The sequence below is a fragment of the Giraffa tippelskirchi genome, chromosome 1 (assembly GCF_054371585.1).
Source record: "Giraffa tippelskirchi isolate mGirTip1 chromosome 1, T2T-mGirTip1v1.2.pri, whole genome shotgun sequence".
Taxonomy (NCBI): Eukaryota; Metazoa; Chordata; class Mammalia; order Artiodactyla; family Giraffidae; genus Giraffa; species Giraffa tippelskirchi.
In genome coordinates, this window is record NC_137275.1 from 183,275,082 (window position 1) to 183,293,701 (window position 18,620).

At 40.5% G+C, this 18,620-nt stretch overlaps 1 protein-coding gene across 1 annotated transcript in view; it reads left to right on the plus strand.

Annotated features, from left to right (window-relative positions):
* Positions 1-18,620, plus strand: part of LOC145514600 (contactin-associated protein-like 3) — a 207,104-nt gene that overhangs the window by 73,362 nt on the left and 115,122 nt on the right. Inside the window, exon 6 of the mRNA XM_081512732.1 lies at positions 14,682-14,829. Coding sequence (XP_081368858.1) covers positions 14,682-14,829 — 148 coding nt within the window. The remainder of the gene's footprint in view (positions 1-14,681; positions 14,830-18,620) is intronic.

Consider the following 18,620-nt stretch of genomic DNA (forward strand, 5'->3'; position numbering starts at 1 on the left):
TTTGCTTCACCTACGGTCACAAAATACCACATTCAGATGGTTTAAACAGAAATCAGTGTTTTCACGCTTATAGTGGCTAGAAGTCCCAGACTAAGGTGTTGACAGGGTTGGTTTATTCTGAAATCTCTCTGCATGGCTAACAAATGGCTGCCTTCTTGTGTGCTCACAACCGTTTGTCTTTCTACTGCATGCAGGCTTCCCTGATCCCTCTCTGTGTTCAGACTTCCTCTTCTAGTAAGGACACAAGTCAGGTTGGATTAGGACTGATGCTAATGGCCTCATTTTACTGTTAGTCACATCTTTAATGACCCTTTATTCAAATACATTCACAGTCTGTGATACTGGGGGTTAGGATTTCAACCTATAAATTTGGGGGTGGCATGCAATTGGGCCCATTCCCTACCATTTGAAGTATTTTAATGTTGAACTAGACTCATGTTGGTATCACTTTAAGTCAACAGAACTTCTTAATGGAAATCTTCCTAAATTCTACACAAATCACCCAATTTACATATTACTATTTTCAATGTATACAGCAGGCCACTGGGTTAGTGCTATTATCCCAATAGTCTCAAAATGATCTACACTCAGAGTTAAATACTTCAATTCCTTTAATTTTACTTTGGTTTACTTTATTTAATTCCTTGAAGCTGCCAGTAGAATATGCACACCATCCAATACTCATTTGAGGCATTCCTTATAACACTAACTATATTTTATTCTTATAGGTTACTCTTGAAATATTGGAAGCTAGTTTATTTGTCAAAACTAAATTTGTGCCCATCTATCAAATAACATGTAGTTTTATTTGCAGTGTTCTGGCACTGTTTTCAATAACAATACATTGATTTTAAAAATACGGTCTTGATGTCACAGGAAATAATTTTTCCTGGCTTTTTTAAAATCTCTTTTCAACCTCTTTGTCCCCCTCCCAAACATGTTTCCAAATGTCTTCTAAAATGTTTTCTTCCTGATCATTTAGAAAGATTGGGAAAGAAAGAATATTGAGAAACTTGGCCTGTGCTTTTGCTGCACAGGAAGGGTGACTTGTCTTTCATCCTGGTGGTTTAGTTGCTAAATCATGTCCGAGTCTTGCGGTCCCATGGACTGTAGCCCATTAGGCTTCTCTGTCCATGTAATTTCCCAGGCAAGAATACTGAAGTGGGTTGCCATTTCCTTCTCTAAGGGATCTTCCTGACCCAGGGATTGAACCCACATTTCTTGTGCCTCCTGCATTGACAGGTGGGTTCTTTGGCACCCACTGGGAAGTCCATCTTTCATCCTAGATTAATATTTCAAACGTGAGAGAAAAAAACAGTAAAAACCTGTAACTTTAGCAATGTGTTTGAAAAATACTTGATTTCAGTGATATTTCTTTAATTCTTACATTGCAGTTTAAACAATACAGTGGTTAACAAAAACATGTCAATTAAAAGTAACATTTAGGACTTCATTTCACATACCTGCTTTGGCCCTGGTCTTTGGATTATTCCAGGCCCAGATGCTGTGGATTTCTGTGTGGTATAGCTGTGCTCTGCTATGGGGCAGCTAGGTTCCCTCTTGCTGCAGGAGAAGGTGGTGGGACCCATGGAGATGGCTGTCTCTTTTTGCTTTGTTCTTGTTTTGTTTTTTTCCTTGGTGACTTGCTTCTGCCAAGAGGCTGTAAACCAAAACTGAAAATATGGATTAAGTGTATACTTTTCCTGGACTTCCCAGGTGACTCAGTGGATAAAAGAATCCACCTGTAATGCAGGAGATGCGGGAGGTGCAGGTTTGATCCCTGGGTCAGGAAGATCCCCTGGAGAGGACATGGCAACCCACTCTAATATTCTTGTGTGGAAAATCTCATGGACAGAAGAGAGTGGAGGGCTACAATTCATGGGATCACAAAGAGTCAGACGTGCTGAAGCAACTGAACACACACACACACACATATTTTTCCCAACACATTGACCACAACCTGACATTTTCACGGCAGAATATATTATAGAAATGTCTGGAAAGAAAATGTTTTAAGTGTACTTTAGGTATCAGATGTTTGCTTAATCAAGCAGAAGCAGAGATTATTTTCTTATTTTCTGGAACATGTTGAGGTAAACGTATCTACACAAGGGAAAACTTTAGAGGTCCTCTGGTACAAAGCACCCTTCTTTGGATGAACTGAAGTCTCAATAATCAGTCCAGGTCACATATTTGACATCATGAACCATGTTACTGAATTTTCAGCTCACTTGATAAAACTAAAGTGAAAGGAGGATACTTTCCTCAATGTTATTCATGTATAAATAATGTAGTATTTTGCAGTTCATGAAGATACTAAAAATAATTAACAAGAACATTTGCTTTAAAGCTATTGAGTACAACTATTTCATGGTCCAATTATAGGAAATCATTTGAGTATACTTTCTTTTGTGGTCTGTGAGCGTCTGGAAATAACATGGACAAAGTATTATTATTTTGAACAATAATACTTATTGCTATTCCCACATTACTCATGAAGAAGCTGAGAGTTGGGAATGTAAAATGTTTTGTCTAAGACCTTCATAGTCCAGCAACTACAAAGGTCAGAATTAGAACTTGGGGATTCCTGTGCACCCTCTTAATCCCAACAACATCCCACCCTTTACCTCAGGGATGGCAAAATACAATTAACAGTGTGCTTGAATTATGGATGCCTGAATTCCTAGTGGCACAGAGTAGAGACAGTCTTCATTTATTTCTAATGCATTGAGACTTATTTCTATAAACAGTGCCTCTCACATCTTGAAATAAAGAATTGATAAAAATCTTTCTTAAGACACAAATACTTCAAACTTAAAATGATGAATGCATTATAGGCATCTTGAAGGTCATTCAACACAGAATTGTGATGACTCACATTACACCAGAGTCCTTGGCCCTGCAGGAGCCTCTTACCAATTCTTTTTCATGATTGTTTAGATGCCACTGACGTGATTGCTAAGCAAACTAAATGGGTACTTAGAAGCTTTTCAGAAATGTCATCAATTTCTAAATAAATTATTTTGGAAACACTATTATAGCATGTGAGTGGACCCCAAGCCACAGATTTCAGTCACTTTCATGCATAGTGAAAGAACATGCTTGTGGAAACCGAAAACTTTATCAAACAATGTTTGTTCTTAATTGTTGTTGCTGTTCAGTTGTTCAGTTGTGTCCTACTCTTTGCAACCCCATGGACTGCAGCACGCCAGGCTTCCCTGTCCTTTACCAACTCCTGGAGCTTGCTCAAACTCATGTCCATCAAATCAGTGATGCCATCCAACCATCTCATCCTCTGTCACCCCCTTCTTCTCCTGCCTTCAGTCTTTCCCAGCATCAGGGTCTTTTCTAATGAGTTGGCTCTTGGCATTAGGTTGCCAGAGTATTGGAGCTTCAGCATCAGTCCTTCCAATGAATATTCAGGACTGATTTCCTTTAGGATTAACTGGTTTGATCTCCTTGCAGTCCAAGAGACTCTCAAGAGTCTTATCCAAACCACAATTCAAAAGCATCAGTTCTTCAACACTCAGTCTTCTTTATGGTCCAACTCTCACATCTATACATGACCACTGGAAAAACCATAGCCTTGACTAGACAGACCTTTGTTGGTGAAGTGATGTCTCTGCTTTTTAATATGCTGTCTAGTTTTGTTATAGCTTTTCTTCCAAGGAGCAAGAGTCTTAACTTTATGGTTGCAGTCACCATCTGCAGTGATTTTGGAGCCCAAGAAAATAAAGTCTGTCATTGTTTCCACTGTTTCCCTCTCTATTTGCCATGAAGTGATGGGTCTGGATGCCATGATCTTCATTTTTTGAATGTTGAATTTTCAGCCAGCTTTTTAATTTTCCTCTTTCACATTCATCAAGAGGCTCTTTAGCTCCTCTTCATTTTCTGCCATAAGGGTAGTGTCATCTTCATATCTGAGGCCATTGATATTTCTCCCGGCAATCTTGATTCCAGCTTATGCTTAATCCAGTCAGCATTTCTCATTAGGTACTCTGCATATAAGTTAAATAAGCAGGGTGACAATATACAGCCTAGACGTACTCCTTTCCCAGTTTGGAACCAGTCCTTTGTTCCATGGCTGGTTCTAACTGTTGCTTCTTAACCTGCATACAGGTTTCTCAGGAGGCAAGTAAAGTGGTCTGGTATTCCCATCTCTTTAAGAATTTTTCAAAGTTTGTTGTGATCCATACAGTCAAAGGCTTTAGGGTAGTCAATGAAGCTGAATTAGATGTTTTTCTGGAATTATCTTGCTTTTTCTATGATCCAGCAGATGTGGGCAATTTGATCTCTGGTTCTTCTGTCTTCTCCAAATCCAACTTAAACATCTGGAAGTTCTCAGTTCACATACTGTTGAAGCCTAGCTTGGAGAATGTTGAGCATTACTTTGCTAGAGTGTGAAATGAGTGTAATTGTGCGATAATTTAAACATTCTTTGTCTTTGCCGTTCTTTGGGATTGGAATGAAAACTGACCTTTTCCAGTCCTGTGGCCACTGCTGAATTTTCCAAATTTGGTGGCATATTGACTGCAGCACTTTAATAGCATCATCTTTTAGGATTTGAAATAGCCCAGCTGGAATTCCATCACCTCAATAAAATATTTAATTGGAATGCCCTTAAGTTATTGAATATTGAGTCTATATCAAACTGAAGAGGTTCTGGTGATCAATATGGAAAACATTGTGCTGGCTTTTTAAAAAATTCTATGATAACTAACAGGATAATGCTATTAAGAAAATGGTTAGATGATAAACCTTTAAAATTCCTTACACTGACTCATAAAAATTCCAGGAGAGATAGTCTTGTTCCTACTGTACACATGGAAATACTGACTCCCTCAAGGTCACACAGGTAACAAGATGGAGAAGAGGTTTTGTTGAAGTCTGTTGCCACATGTTCACTCCACATAGCGTTGACTCACACACTATCAAATCTCTGAACCTACAGTAGGACTTCTGAGGAAGCACCAGTGGCTGATTTCTCTATGAGGATTTTCATCCTATTCCTTCAGTTCAGTTCAGTTCAGTCGCTCAGTCATGTCCGACCCTTTGTGACACCATGGACTGTATCAGGCCAGGCCTCCCTCTCCATCATTAACTCCTGGAGTTAACTCAAACTCATATCCAGTGAGTCGGTGATGCCATCCAACCGTCTCATCCTCTATCATCCCCTTCTCCTTCCACCTTCAATCTTTCCCAGCATCAAGGTCTTTTCCAGTGAGTCAGTTCTTTGTATCAGGTGGCCAAAGTATGAGTTTCAGTTTCAGTATCAGTCCTTCCAATGAATATTCAGGACTGATTTCCTTTAGGATGGACTGGTTGGATCTCCTTGCAGTCCAAGGAACTCTCAAGAGTCTTCTCCAACACCACAGTTCAAAAGCATCAATTCTTCGGCGCTCAGCTTTCTTCATAGTCCAACTCTCACATCCACACATGACCACTGGAAAATCCATAGCCTTGGCTAGATGGACCTTTGTTGACAAAGTGATGTCTCTCCTTTTCAATATGCAGTGTAGGTTGGTTATAACTTTTCTTCCAAGGAGCAAGCGTCTTTTAATTTCATGGCTGTAGTCACCATCTGCAGTGATTTTGGAGCCCTCCCAAATAAAGTCTGACACTGTTTCCACTGTTTCCCCATCTATTTGCCATGAGGTGATGGGACTGGCGGCCATGATCTTAGTTTTCTGAATGTTGAGTTATAAGGCAACTTTTTCAACTCCTCTTTCACTTTCATCAGGGGGCTCTTTAGTTCTTCTTCACTTTCTGCCGTAAGGGTGGTGTCATTTGCATATCTGAGGCTATTGCTATTTCTCCCGGCAATCTTGATTCCAGCTTATGCTTCATCCAGTCCAGCATTTCTCATTAGGTACTCTGCATATAAGTTAAATAAGCAGGGTGACAATATACAGCTCTGACGTACTCCTTTCATGATTTGGAATCAGTCTGTTATTCCATGTCTAGTTCTAACTGTTGCTTCTTGACCTGCATGCAGGTCAGATGGTCTGGTACTCCCATCTCTTGAAGGATTCTCCCGAGTTTGTTGTGGTTCACACAGTCAAAGGCTTTGGCATAGTCAATAAAGTAGAAGTATATTTTTTTTCTGGAACTCTCTTGGTTTTTTGATGATCCAGTGGATGTTGGCAATTTGATCTCTGGTTCCTCTGCCTTTTCTAAATCCAGCTTGAACATCTGGAAGTTCATGGTTCACGTACTGTTGAAGCCTGGCTTGGAGAATTTTGAGCATTACTTTACTAGCATGTGACGAGTGCAATTGTGAGGTAGTTTAAGCCTTCTTTGCAATTGGGATTGGAATGAAAACTGACCTTTTCCAGTCCTGTGGCCACTGCTGAGTTTTCCAAATTTGCTGGCATTTTGAGTGCAGCACTTTCACAGCATCATCGTTTAGGATTTGAAATAGCTCAACTGGAATTCCATCACCTCCACTAGCTTTGTTCATAGTGATACCTCCTAAGGCCCACTTGACTTCGCATTCCAGGGTGTCTCACTCTAGGTCAGTGAACATACCATCGTGATTATCTGGGTCATGAAGATATTTTTTGTATAGTTCTTCTGTGTATTCTTGCCACTTCTTCTTAAGATCTTCTGCTTCTGTTAGGTCCATACCATTTCTGTCCTTTATTGTGCTCATCTTTGCATGAAATGTTCCCTTGGTATCTCTAATTTTCTTGAAGAGATCTCTAGTCTTTCCCATTCTATTGTTTTCCTCTATTTCTTTGCATTAATTGCAGAAGAAGGCTTTCTTATCTCTCCTTGCTTTTCTTTGGAACTCTGCATTCAAATGGGTATATCTTTCCTTTTCTCCGTTGCCTTTCGCTTCTCTTCTTTTCATAGCTGTTTGTAAGGCCTACTCAGACAACCATTTTTCCTTTCTGCGTTTCTTTTCCTGGGGATGGTCTTGGTCACTGCCTCCTATACAGTGTCATGAACCTCCATCCATAGTTCTTCAGCACTCTGTCTATCAGATCTGATCCCTTGAAACTATTTGTCACATCCACTGTATAGTCGTAAGGGATTTGAGTTTGGTCATACCTGAATGGTCTAGTGGTTTTCCCTACTTTCTTCAATTTAAGCCTGAATTTGGCAATAAGGAGTTCATGTTCTGAGCCACAGTCAGCTCCCAGTCTTGTTTTTGCTGACTGAATAGAGCTTCTCCATCTTTGGCTGTAAAGAATATAATAAGTCTGATTTCAGTATTGACCATCTGGTGATGTCCATGTGTAGAGTCTTCTCTTGTGTTGTTGGAAGAGGGTGTTTGCTATGACCAGTGCGTTCTCTTGGCAAAACTCTGTTAGTCTTTGCCCTGCTTCATTCTGTACTCCAAGGCCAAATTTGCCTGTTACTCCAGGTATCTCTTGACTTCCTACTTTTGCATTCTAGTCCCTTATAATGAAAAGGACATCTTTTTTGGATGTTAGTACTAGAAGGTCTTGTAGGTCTTCATAGAACCATTCAACTTCAGTTCCTCAGCATTATTGGTCAGGGCATAGACTTGGATTACTGTGATATTGAATGGTGTGCCTTGGAAATGAACAGAGATCATTCTGTCGTTTCTGATATTGCATCCAAGTACTGCCTTTTGGACTCTTTTGTTGACTATGATGGCTACTCTATTTCTTCTAAGGGATTCTTCCCCACAGTAGTAGATATAATGGTCATCTGAGTTAAATTCACCTGTTCCTGTCCATTTTAGTTCACTGATTCTTAAAATGTCAATGTTCACTCTTGCCATCTCCTGTTTGACCACTTCCAATTTGCCTTAATTCATGGACTTAACATTCCAGGTTCTTATGCAATATTGCTCTTTACAGCATCAGACTTTACTACCATCACCAGTCACATCCACAACTGGATGTTGTTTTTGCTTTGGCTCCATCTTTTTATTCTTTCTGGAGTTATTTCTCCACTGATCTCCAGTAGCATATTGGGCACCTAATGACCTGGGGAGTTCATCTTTCAGTGTCCTATCTTTTTGCCTTTTCATACTATTCATGGGGTTTTCAAGGCAAGAATACTGAAGTGGTTTGCCACTGCCTTCTCCAGTGGACCACATTTTGTCAGAACTGTCCACTATGACCCATCCATCTTAGGTGGCCCTATATGGCATGGCTCATAGTTTCACTGAGTTAGACAAGGCTGTGGGCCATGTGATCAGATTGGTTAGTTTTCTGTGATTGTGGTTTTAAGTCTGTCTGCCCTCTGATGGAGAAGGATAAGAGGCTTATGGAAGCTTCCTGATGGGAGAGACTGACTGAAGGGGAAACTGGGTCTTGTTCTATTGCGCAGGGTTATGCTGAGTAAATCTTTAATCCAATTTTCTGTTGAAGGTTGGGGCTGTGTCCCCTCCCTGTTATTTGACCTGAGGCCAAACCATGGTGGAGGTAATGAAGATAATGGCGATGAATGCTACACTCAGTGCCCCCAACCCTACAGCCACTGCCAACACACGCTCTGCCAGAGACTCCTGGACACTCATGGGCAAGTCTGGGTCAGTCTCTTGTGGGGTCACTGCTCCTTTCTCCTGGGTCCTGGTGCACACAAGGTTCTGTTTGTGCCCACCCAGAGTCTGTTTCCCCAGTCCTATGTAAGTTCTGGCAGCTCTGTGGTGGGTTAATAGCGACCTACTTCAAGAGGGCTTATGCCATACCCAGGTCTACTGCACCCAGAGCCCCTGCCCCTGCAGCAGTCTGCTGCTGACCCATACCTCCACAGGAGACACTCAAACACAGTTCTGTCTCAGTCTCTGTGGGGTCTCTGGGTCCTGGTGTGCACAAGGTATGTTTGTGCCCTCTGAGCGTCTCTGGTGGTTATGGGGTTTGATTCTAAATGTAATTTCACCCCTCCTACTGTCTTGCTGGGGCTTCTCTTTTGTCTTGGGACATGGGATGTCTCCTCAAAGTTGCTCCAGGACTGCACGGCCACCGCTCCAGTGGCTGGTAGCTCAGCCTGTAAAGAATCTTATTCTTAGAAGCTTCATTTTTTTTACTTGTTAGAACAAGGCAAGAGTAGGCCTTTGTTCCTGACATTCTGTGCTCAGCCTGTACATTTATGTCTGTTCTGGAAACACACAAGCAAAATTATATATAGATTATGCCACATTTAAAAAAGAATAAATGTCAGCTTAGTAAGAAATATGAGATCATTTCAGTAATAAACCCCAGATGTCAGAGTAGGGTGTTACTAGAGATACGTTCTACTCCAAATTAATTTCACTTAAATTTCTGTATCTTAAAGAAATGTATCATTTATTTATTTGCAAAGGAACTATTGGTAGTTCTATATAAGACAAAATAATGTAACTTCCTAAAATTAGAATGATTTAAGATAATCACATGGGTAGAGTTATGTATGTGCTGTGCTTAGTCACTCAGTCATGTCTGACTCTTTGTGACCATAGCTCACCAGGCTCCTTTGTCCATAAAATTCTTCAGGCAAGAATATTGGAGTGGGTTGCCATGCCCTCCTCCTGGGGATCTTCCCAAACCAGGGATTGAACCCACGTCTCCTGCGTTGCAGGCAGATTCTTTACCATCTGAGCCACCAGGGAAGCCCATGAATACTGGAGTGTGTAGCCTATCCCTTCTCCGGGGGATCTTCCAGACCCAGGAATCGAATCAAGGTCTCCTGCATTGGAGGCAGATTCTTTACCAGCTGAGCTACCAGGGAAGCCCACATGTATGTATACATACATACATACAATCCAAATGTTGATTAAGATTAAAATCACGTATAGTGAATGTTTTGTATGCAGATCTCAGAAATTGTAAACAGTAAGTTCTTAAGCTCCTCTATTCATAGAGTATTAGCATTGATTATTCTCACTTGAAGTATTTCTCAAAGAGTATTCTGTCTTAAATTTCAATAAAACAAAAAGAGAAATCCCTTTTATTGTAGAGTATTATCATCATACCAATGTGAAATACAGTTTGTATTCAATAAACAGAGTACTTCAGAAAGAATTAATAATTATAAGAAAAATTTTAAAAAATTAAATACCATTCCTAGGAAATAATTTCATTTCCTAGCTATGCTAAAATAAATATCAACTTTACTTCTTAGCAACTTTACTTTCACTTTTCACTTGCGTGCATTGGAGAAGGAAATGGCAACCCACTCCAGTCTTCTTGCCTGGAGAATCCCAGGGATGGGGGAGCCCGGTGGGCTGCCGTCTATGGGGTCGCACAGAGTCGTACACGACTGAAGCAACTTAGCTTTACTTCTTAGCTTGAATTATACTGTTGGAATTACAGTGAATGTAGAAAGTGATGTTCCTTTCCAGTTTACCTGGATGTCATAGATATTATGGAGTAGGAAATGGCAACCTACTCCAGGATTCTTGCCTGGAAAATTTTATGGACTGAAGAGCCTGGTGGGCTACAGTCCATGGAGTCACAAAGAGTTGTACACGACTGAGCACACACATGCAAGTGCTTGGATATTGAACCTCAGATAAAATATTAAGAATAGCTTGCAGAGTCTGACAGATGAGCTGTCTCTGCCAGATGCAACAATAATAACCCAATATCAGCCATGGCCATAGTCCTCACAACCATGATTTCTGGAGCGCTTACCTATAGGTAGGCAGTGAGTGGCTTACATTTCAGACATTTTTCTCAATTAGTACTCCAAACTTTTGAGTACATTTTATCAAACTGGTTTTGTAGACAAAAGAACTGAGACTTGCAACAGACAATATCAGCTTAGTACCTCATCCCAGGCAGTGGTGAAGCTGAGAAAATGCTGCTTCTACACATATCAGCCTGGGGTCCAGTATAAAGTTGGGGAGTGGATGTTCTTGAGTTCTTCTTTGGAGTAGAGAGGTGGTAAAAAGGGTTTACCTGATCTTGGCGTAGCAGTTGTTAACATTTGAAAGAAAAGATGATATAGGTCAAAGATTTTACTTTCATTGAACAAGATAAATAATCAAGTGACCTTATGGTGGCATTTCATTCATTAGCCAAGAAGCAGCACCACAACCTCTGGAATGAGCATTTCATTACATTTGAGTCTTCTCTGTTCTTATTTCCATTTGTTTATACCAAGGAAATCTCCCTGGTGGTGACAGTTCACAAACTTGATTACCAGTTTGGCTTGGTTTGATCTGGTTGTTAAACCTGACCCAGCATTTTGCAAAGCTAAATAACTAGGCAGACACCATTCCTGGTTGATTTAAGGAGTCTTGCTTTTTGGTGGCATGAATATATCTGGCTGTTTGTATTAACTGCATGGCAGGTTAGGTGGGTTTGTCCCTCTACTTCAAGTGAGCATGAGAAAGCATCAACCTCTTTTTGTTCCCTGAGTTTATTATTATTAAATGGAGGTCTGTTGCGTGACATCTTTGATTTCTGAATAATGAAATTTTGTGAGATCAAAGAGTGCAGAATTTGAAGATAGCCCACGCCAAAATAACTCTACGTTTTATGTTTTGACTATGGGTTCCAAAAAATTGGTGGAATTTAGATAGCTTTAACATTTGACAGTAGATTTCAAAAGAGACACATATACCTAAGAGACCTTACTCTTTGTTTTCAGAGCTTAAACTGGTCAGGTCCTTAGATGGGACAGCGTTTTCTGTTAAGATGCTGTGTTATGCTTAGGAGTGCCTTAGGTGGTTATGGCTTTCCTGGAGCATAGACTACCTGGGAAAATTGGTTAAGAATATCATGAAGAATCAATTTTAAAAAGAGATATAGAGTTTTAAGCACAGAAACTGGGCCTTGTGACTCTAAAATGCTCAAGGTGGAAAGAGCTGGTAAAAGTCCTGGTTCATAGGAGGCTATAGCAGGTCCCAGGGCTCAGGTGGAGAGAAAGAGGAACCCTGCAATTGGATAACCAAACCAAACTTGGGTCCACTTGCCCACATGCAGTAAAGCCAATCTACTGACATTGAGTTGTGGTGAACGAAAGTAAAGCATTAATTGCAGTGTGCCAAGCAAGGAGTCCCAGTAGGTAATGCTTAAGGAGTGATTAATATTATATATATGGAGTCTAGAAAGATGGTACTGATGAAATTATTTGCAGGGCAGCAGTGGAGACAGACATAGAGAACAGACTTATGGACACAGTGGAGATGGAAGGAAGGAGAGGGTGGGATGCTTGGAGAGAGTAACATGCAAACATATATTAACACATATAAAATAGATAGACAATGAGAATTTGCTGCATGACTCAGAGAACTCAAACCATGTTGATGTTTGGCAGAAACCAACACAATACTGTAAACCAATTATACTTCAATTGAAAATAAATATATATGTATTTTTTAAAAGACCCAAACTCCCCAGTGGCTTTCAGGGGAAGATTTTTAAAGACAGGTAAGGAAAGGGAGTTGTGAAGTAAGTGATAAGCTCATGGACATTCTTCTGACTGGTTGGTGATGAGATAATCAGGAGTCAACATCATCAACCTTCTGATTCCAACCACTCTGGGGTCTATGTGCTTATGGGCAGCATACAGTTAACTTCTTCCACCTGGTGGAGGTTTTTGTATTTTCAAAACAGCTCAAAGGACACGGCTCAAAATAATATCTATAGCCCTTGAGCAGGTACTAAAGGTCTTTAACTTTAATGGCTAAACTTATTATTTTGCTTTATTTAACGGTTTTTCTTTTTTTCTTTTTTTTTGCATTTTCTCACTTCTATGATTAAATTTACTCTTTGGAATTTGGGGAAGGCCTAGGAAGCTAAAGTTTTTCTATAGATAGGAGACAAGTGGAGGGCATGGTGCAGGGGAGTCTCTTCCAGGAAGGTCCGATGTGATCCTGCTTGATTTCACATGATTTCTCCTTGAAGGCAGAGACAAAAGGAATTCTTTACAGATGACTTGTGATGGTCTTTCAGATTGTCATGAAACTTCAGGGCAGAGATTGATGTACAGTTGTTAATGTACCAAGATTGGCAAGATGGCAGAGGCGAGAGGGAAGTAGATTCTATAATAGGAGGCAGCTAGATTCATTTCATCTGAACCCCACCCATCCTTTTTTAAAGTACAGTAAACTCTGGGGCTTCCCTGGGGGCTTAGTGGTAAAGAATTCTCTTGCAATCCAGGAGCCGCAGGAAATGCAGGTTTGATCTCTGGGTTGGGAAGATCCTTTGGAGAAGGAAATGACAACCCACTCCAGTATTCTTGTCTGTAGAGTCACATGGACAGAGGAGCCTATAGGGGCTACAGTCCCTGGGGTCGCAAAGAGTCAGACACCACTGAAGCGACTTAGCATGAGCTCACGCACAGTAAACTCTGGGCTTCCCAGGTGGGAAGCCTAGGAAGTGGTAAAGAATCCACGTGCCAAGCAGGAGAAGTGGATTTACTCCCTGGGTCAGGAAGATCCCCTGAAGAAGGAAATGGCAACCCACTTCAGTATTCTTGCCTGGGAAATCCCATGGACAGAGGAGCCTGGCGGACTACAGTCCATGGCGTTGCAAAGAGCCAAATACAACTAAGTGACTAAACAGCAGAACAGTAAACACTATTAAAGAGAGGTTTGCCGGGATGACTGGAGAAGTTGCATTGGAATGCACTTCCTGTGTGTTGGAGTTTGTGCTGTGTTTATGCAAGCTTTCTCGCCTACATGTAAGTCTTTTTAAAATGAATAAGTTATTAGTAATGTATCTATAATTGATGTATATGTATATAACAACATCATCCATGTTTTGGTTTCCCTACTTTCTGATATTTACACTAAAAAGAACACCAAGAAAAACAAGTCATACTCCTTATAACAAGTTTCTTTGCTCTCATGCTGACCTCTTCGATCATGAAGCCAGATGCCCACGGTTGAGAAGTCACACTTCTTATCTTGTGGCAGGTGGTGTTGGTGTGTTTCCCCAAGCACCTCCCAAATGCTGATAACCTGGGGCAGCCTGACAAAGCACAGTGAACACAGATCAAAATTTGAATCCCCACGATCTTGTCCTGGCCACAGTGGAGAATAGCTGTCCTGCCTGCACAGACTTTTCATTTTCTTAGGCTTGAGTTTTGCATTGGCGGTTCAGCAGTAAAGAATCTGCCTACATTGCAGGAGATGCAGGTTTAATCCCTGGGTTGGGAAGATCCCCTGGAGGAGGGCATGGCAACCCACTCCAGTATTCTTGCTTGGGAAATCCCATGGATAGAGGAGCCTGGCAGGCTATAGTCCCTGGGGTTGCAAAGAGTCGGAAATGTCTAAGTAACTAACATTTTTGCATTTATAAGTTAAGGGTTTTGAACTAGAACACTGGTCAGATCCACACCCCCCACCCCCACCTCTCAAGTTTTAGGGTCTAGGATTCTTTTTGTACATCCTGCAAGCTGGCATTGTGCTTGTTTGTCCTGGAAGTGAGGTTGTGTGTCTTGACTACTTGGAGATTAAGAAATGATTTAGGTGGGGGCTGAGCAACTTTCTGAAAGCAAGTCTTCGAAAGCAGCAGGTTTATAGCCAGTTTAATGGTGCCATTGAAGCTTAAACTACCCTACAAATAAGGAAAGTTTAGATGATGATGACTAATCCAGGCATTGAAGAGAGATTGTCACATGCCTCAAATGTTAGCAGAGCTGCTCTAAAGCAGCCATGAATTTGCATACTAACAAAGGGAAGAATTGTTTGCAAATTATTAGCCTGTGAGGTGAGAGCAGGAAGATGGTATTATGCAGACACATTGATTCCTTTCCCCGTTTTCTCTCAGGGTTTTCCAGGAAACACAAATGCAGACAGCGTGGTACACTACAGACTCCAACCTACCTTCGAAGCCAGGTTCCTGCGCTTCCTCCCCTTAACCTGGAACCCCAAAGGCAGGATTGGGATGCGGATTGAAGTGTATGGATGTGCCTACAGTAAGTGGTGTTTATTCCTCAAATGAAGTTTTTGATGGATGTTGTGCTCTAAACACCAAATTGAAAACGGAACTTGACTTTTTCAGCCTTTTAAATATTTGTGCAGGCAGAACTGGTTTTATGGAAAGTCTTGATAATATTTTAAGGTTGAATTCAGAGGAGGACCCGAAATGAGCCTTAAACTCTTAGATTCTCCGAGGTTAGCCAATGTTATATAGTGGGCACTTCATGAAATGAACAAAGCTCAAATCAAGAACAATTATATTTATTGTGATTGATGGTTCTGTCTTCTGACGCTGAAATGATCCTCCTGTGGGAACACAGGTGAGAACAGATGTCCCTGTGTTCCCTGGTCCCCATGGTGACTCACTTTTCTCTCTACGTGCGTCGCTGTGGAAACTTCTTTTGAACATCATTTATATTTTATGTCTTCCGGCTTTTCCCCACTAACAATAAAAGTAAAGATGCTGGCAGTCAATCTGAGCATAAAGACAAGCATAAAAGCATTCCATGAAATACATGGGGGATCAAATCTACAGCTGCCATTTTGAAGGTCTAGAATATACTGGTATTTCGTAAGTGAACACAAAAATGAAAAAAATAATTTAAAATATAATCTAGAAAACTGGAAGAGGGACCCGAAGAATAAGTTGGCTGGGAACATCTTGGGGTTTTTGTCACACTTCTTTCTGTCCCTGATCAAAGGATTAACTTTGTAGAGAAGTGTAACCATAAGATATACCATACACAGGATATTTAATATGTCAGATCCTACCTCCTGCAGACATTTTCTCATTCAATTTGCACTCTAACCAAATGAATTCAGTATAGTAGTAACCTCACTGCTTCAGAAAAGAAAGAAATCAAACCTTTGAGAAATTAGATATTTGCGAGAGCTATTACATATTGGATCTAAGATTTAAAACTTTTTTCCTCATTTTGTATTCACGACTACCATACTATTCAGACATTGATTTCTTTATTCCCTCACTTGTCATATATGAATTTATTTATCTGCAGAGAACTGGATTATACATGGAGGATGCTTCTGAGATTATTTATTTCTTTGTCAGGAGTTTATGAGAAGTCATAAAACTGTACAAAGCAAATATAATATATTGTAACATGATCATGGGGCATGGGGAATAGAGGGGTTGGGTTGGAAAAGGAACTTTTTGACATTCGGTTTTTAAAGTAAAGGTCGTGGGCAGTGAGACGGGGGTGGGGATGGTGCTTGTAAGAGAAAATGACATACATAAACTGGGGGAGCAGGAATTTAGTGTTCTTGTGGTGTAGGGATGGACGTGGGCATGAGTTGTTGAACAGCGGAGATATCAGTTCCACTTTGATAACCCCCCACAGACAATGGGTGGTTCTGGAGCTGAGGCTCACCCAAACCACCCATCCCACATTCAAGGGTCACCTTCAGCCTCTGTTTCATACCCCTTCCTAATGGCAAGTTCTACTCCGGCTCTGCTTCCTAACCCCGCCTTAGCTCTCTAGTGTTTATGCGTCCATGGACCATTCAGCATAGATGGTGCTGGGTTGCCATCAACCTATTTTCCCTCTTTCTGTTGATGATTTCCTTCCATCCTTTTGGTTGTGGGGTCTGTCAGTGTGCTCACTGCTGTGATGTCTAAGATGCCTGATCTTTAGAGTTTCTCTTTGATCCCATGAAATTAATGTCTCCTTCTCCCATTACTCTGGAAGCAGCTTCAGGTTTACTGACTTCAAAGCATAAAATGCTCTTTGATGGGGATTTGCCATTAGCTAGATGTTCTTGGTGAGGAGATACTACTCCAGTTTCTTGGGTTACCGGTCAGTACCAGGAATATCAAAGCTGCGTGTCTGGTGCCTGGAAGGGCCAGTTGACTGTACAGCTGTCATGGAACCTGCGTGCATCCTAAATTCAGCAAATATGAACTGCTGGGCACAAGGGACTCCTAGCATAAAAATGCAAACAGGAAATAATCATCACTTATAAAACAATACAAAATATATTTCTCATATTAGTGGCTCCATTTTGTCTTCATTCTTATTATTAATAATGATTCAAGTGTAGCACTTTGCATTTTTATTTTTGGGAGTAATTTAATGTGATTTGGTTTATAGCTCAGAGTGATAATTATTATCTTTTTTTCATGTATACTTCCTCTGCCCTGTTGTTAGTGAGAGAATGTCCAGATTGCTTATCTCTTTTCAGTTTCATCTTTTTACATTCCATTTACAATGATATTTACTATTCCTATAAACACTGCATATTTTCGTGGCTTCTTGGCTTGGCATATATATTTTCACTAACTGAAAAGCCCTTCCCCCATTTCTAGAGTAAAAGTGGAACGTGTCAGGTCTTCTTAGAGTCCCTACTGACCTACACACCAAGACCAGGGTCTGGCACGGGATTCTTCATTTTCCCCTGCCCCTCCCCTCTCTAGCATTCCCATCCATTCAAAATTAACATTTCCTATGTACTTGTTCTAAGCTCTATATTCTACCCAAAATTGGTCTCTGTGCTTTCATTATAAGTTTTCAGCAACAGTCATAAGTTTTCAACAACGTTTACATACAGTCTGATCAATTCCAAGTTGATATCCTTCACACAGGTCTCTGAAGCCCCAGATATCTGGATAATTCTCTGCAGTTTCACCATCATTTCTGTAATGAGGCTGTTAGTCATCTTTTGAGTCTTTTCTGTCAGTTACTTTGACTCCACATGTTCATATTCAGAGTCATTCTCAAGTGTTCCCTTGTCATATTGCGTTGTATTGGCCCCACAGTTGTAATGTAATTTTATATTCATCACTGTGTTTATTGTTGGAGTGAGAGAGAGAAGAAAGGAAGAGAGGAAAGAAAGGGAAAAGAAATGAGGTACATAGTTCATGAATTCAGAAATGTAGACTAGATAGGCACAGAATGGGGACCACCATTGGGGTCTACAGTCATCCATGTGGCACTTCCGTCCTGTGTCAAATCATACATTGAAAATCAAATGGGTTAAGAGGGAAGAGAAGAAGGGGCGAGAACATGTACTTGCCTGTTTTAAAACCTTGTGTTTATTTTACTTAAAAAAAATATGTTGATTGTTGCAGTGAAAAATGTTCTATGTAACATCCGCACCATGTGTCAATGTTTATAAACCTATTCTTAATGTTTTATAAAAATAAAGAATGTCTATTTTGTAATGTTTAGGGAGAATGTTGAGAGAAAAGTCTGCATATGGAACCTCCTTCTGTTAAGCACTGGTTCTACTCGAAGTAGATTTCAGTTTAGAAAATACACTAATAGGAACAGAGGAACATAGGATGAAAGGATAAGTAGTCACCGTGACAAATAAAAACTCTGGAAGTTAATAATGATCTTTAGTCATGTGAGAGAATGCTGATCTGTATTATCTGTTACAATTATGGAACAAGTAGAAAATATTCAAACTAGATTAGAAAAAGTATGAGTTCAATACATGTTTACGAAACTTTTACCCCATGCAAGCCATCCTGCTGAATAAAGTGAATAAGGCACAATCTCTGTCCGTCAGATACTAAGGAGTGAGTAGAGATGAAGGGAAATGCCTATTCTTTGTAGATCAACTAAATTAGGGCATGAATTTCTCATTATCAATTTATGTCCAAGTATAAAGATTCCCTGGAGAAGGGAAAGGCTACCCATTCCAGTATTCTGGCCTAGAGAACTCCATGGACTGTATAGCCCATGGGATCTCAAAGAGTCGGACATGACTGAGTGACTTTCACTTCACATAAATAGAAGATGGGGCTTCCCTATTGGCTTAGTGGTAA